Raw genomic sequence first — 1,345 nt, 5'->3', positions numbered from 1 at the left:
AAAGAGCATAGAATTCATAAAGAAATAATTAAAACACAATTTTATCAATTTTTTTTACCAATAACTAAATTTTATAGAGTTTATAAAAATTGTGTTTATTACTGAGACCACTGTTTTAAAGTTGTGACTTTTTTTGTAGAAAAATTCAAACCTGCACTTCCTTTGCCATTTCCTACAGCAACCAAACAGCTGATGGACCTCTTCCTGCCCTCTTTGGCAGTCATGTTGAATACACTCTTCACCTATAAAAAAAAAAAAACAGGCATGAAACAAAATGTATAATGTAGGATAAAAATATACCTCTAATTTATGAGAAATTGTGCTGAGTCATCGAAAAAAATACAATAAGTTGAATTTAATGCCAAAAACATATTTCTAAAACATTAGTGACAAATGCACTATGTTATATTACCTTTTTAAAAAATTATTTAACCTTTTGTTTTATTTAAACTTGACATTCAAATAAATTTATTCAGGTTGTTAATAGTTAAATGTGTTTCTTTTCTTTTATGAATCACTTGTTTAAATGTTGAGATCACCCCTATCTCTAGTCTATGGTCAACTGATCAATAAAATATACTTAAATTTAAAAACTTTCAATAAACATCAAATAATAGAAATGAAGGTTTTGTCCAAATGTCAATTTTTTGTTTTTGTTTTGGCAATTCAACACGTTTAATTCTGATCAATAATGTCTGATTCCTAACTAACAATTGTGCTATGAGGGTGTTAGTTGTTAATCTACACCTTAATTGTTCAATTATGAGATTGTTGACAAAGCAAACAGTAATTTCTCTCACACTCTCTCAACACACACTCCCTCATCCCTTGTGTAACTGCAATAATCGATCAACTTCCTGCAGTTTGAAACCTAAACACCAGGGGGCAGCATGGATGCACCAGAGAGATCTAAGAGGAGCAAGAGAGAGAGAGAATGTAAAAACAACAGATGATGAGTAAAAAAAAACCCAAAATGAAGGAAGTAACGGAGAAAAAGGGATGTAGAGACAGAAAAGGAAAAGACAGGTGAGCTGGAGGAAAAATGGTTACAGGAGACAGAAAAAAACTAAAGCAAAACGTTGAGGGATATAAATTAAAAAAGCTTATAATGCCTCTTTGCACATGAAACAGCTCAGAGGAGAGGTGCTAATCCGATTAAGTGGACAAACATGATGTAGCAAGGAAAGAGAGGCAACAACATAACAAGGAAGAACAGAGGAAGCAAAAAAATAAATAAAAAAAACAAGAGCAAGTGGAGGTTATGGTGCCACTGTACATGCGTGCCTGGAAGGTGCTGATGACTTCAAAGGAATGAATTGAACATGCAATTATGGTGGTGGTGGTG

General features: G+C 32.6%; 1 protein-coding gene across 1 annotated transcript in view; it reads right to left on the bottom strand.

Moving 5' to 3' along the window:
* Positions 1-1,345, bottom strand: part of mrps5 (mitochondrial ribosomal protein S5) — a 69,053-nt gene that overhangs the window by 17,483 nt on the left and 50,225 nt on the right. Inside the window, exon 8 of the mRNA XM_014027364.1 lies at positions 152-242. Within this exon, the coding sequence (XP_013882818.1) occupies positions 152-242 (91 nt within the window). The remainder of the gene's footprint in view (positions 1-151; positions 243-1,345) is intronic.

The sequence above is a fragment of the Austrofundulus limnaeus genome, unplaced genomic scaffold (genome assembly GCF_001266775.1).
Source record: "Austrofundulus limnaeus strain Quisiro unplaced genomic scaffold, Austrofundulus_limnaeus-1.0 Scaffold641, whole genome shotgun sequence".
Taxonomy (NCBI): Eukaryota; Metazoa; Chordata; class Actinopteri; order Cyprinodontiformes; family Rivulidae; genus Austrofundulus; species Austrofundulus limnaeus.
Note: the sequence above shows the minus strand (reverse complement) of the source record. Positions and strands in the feature narration are given on the sequence as shown.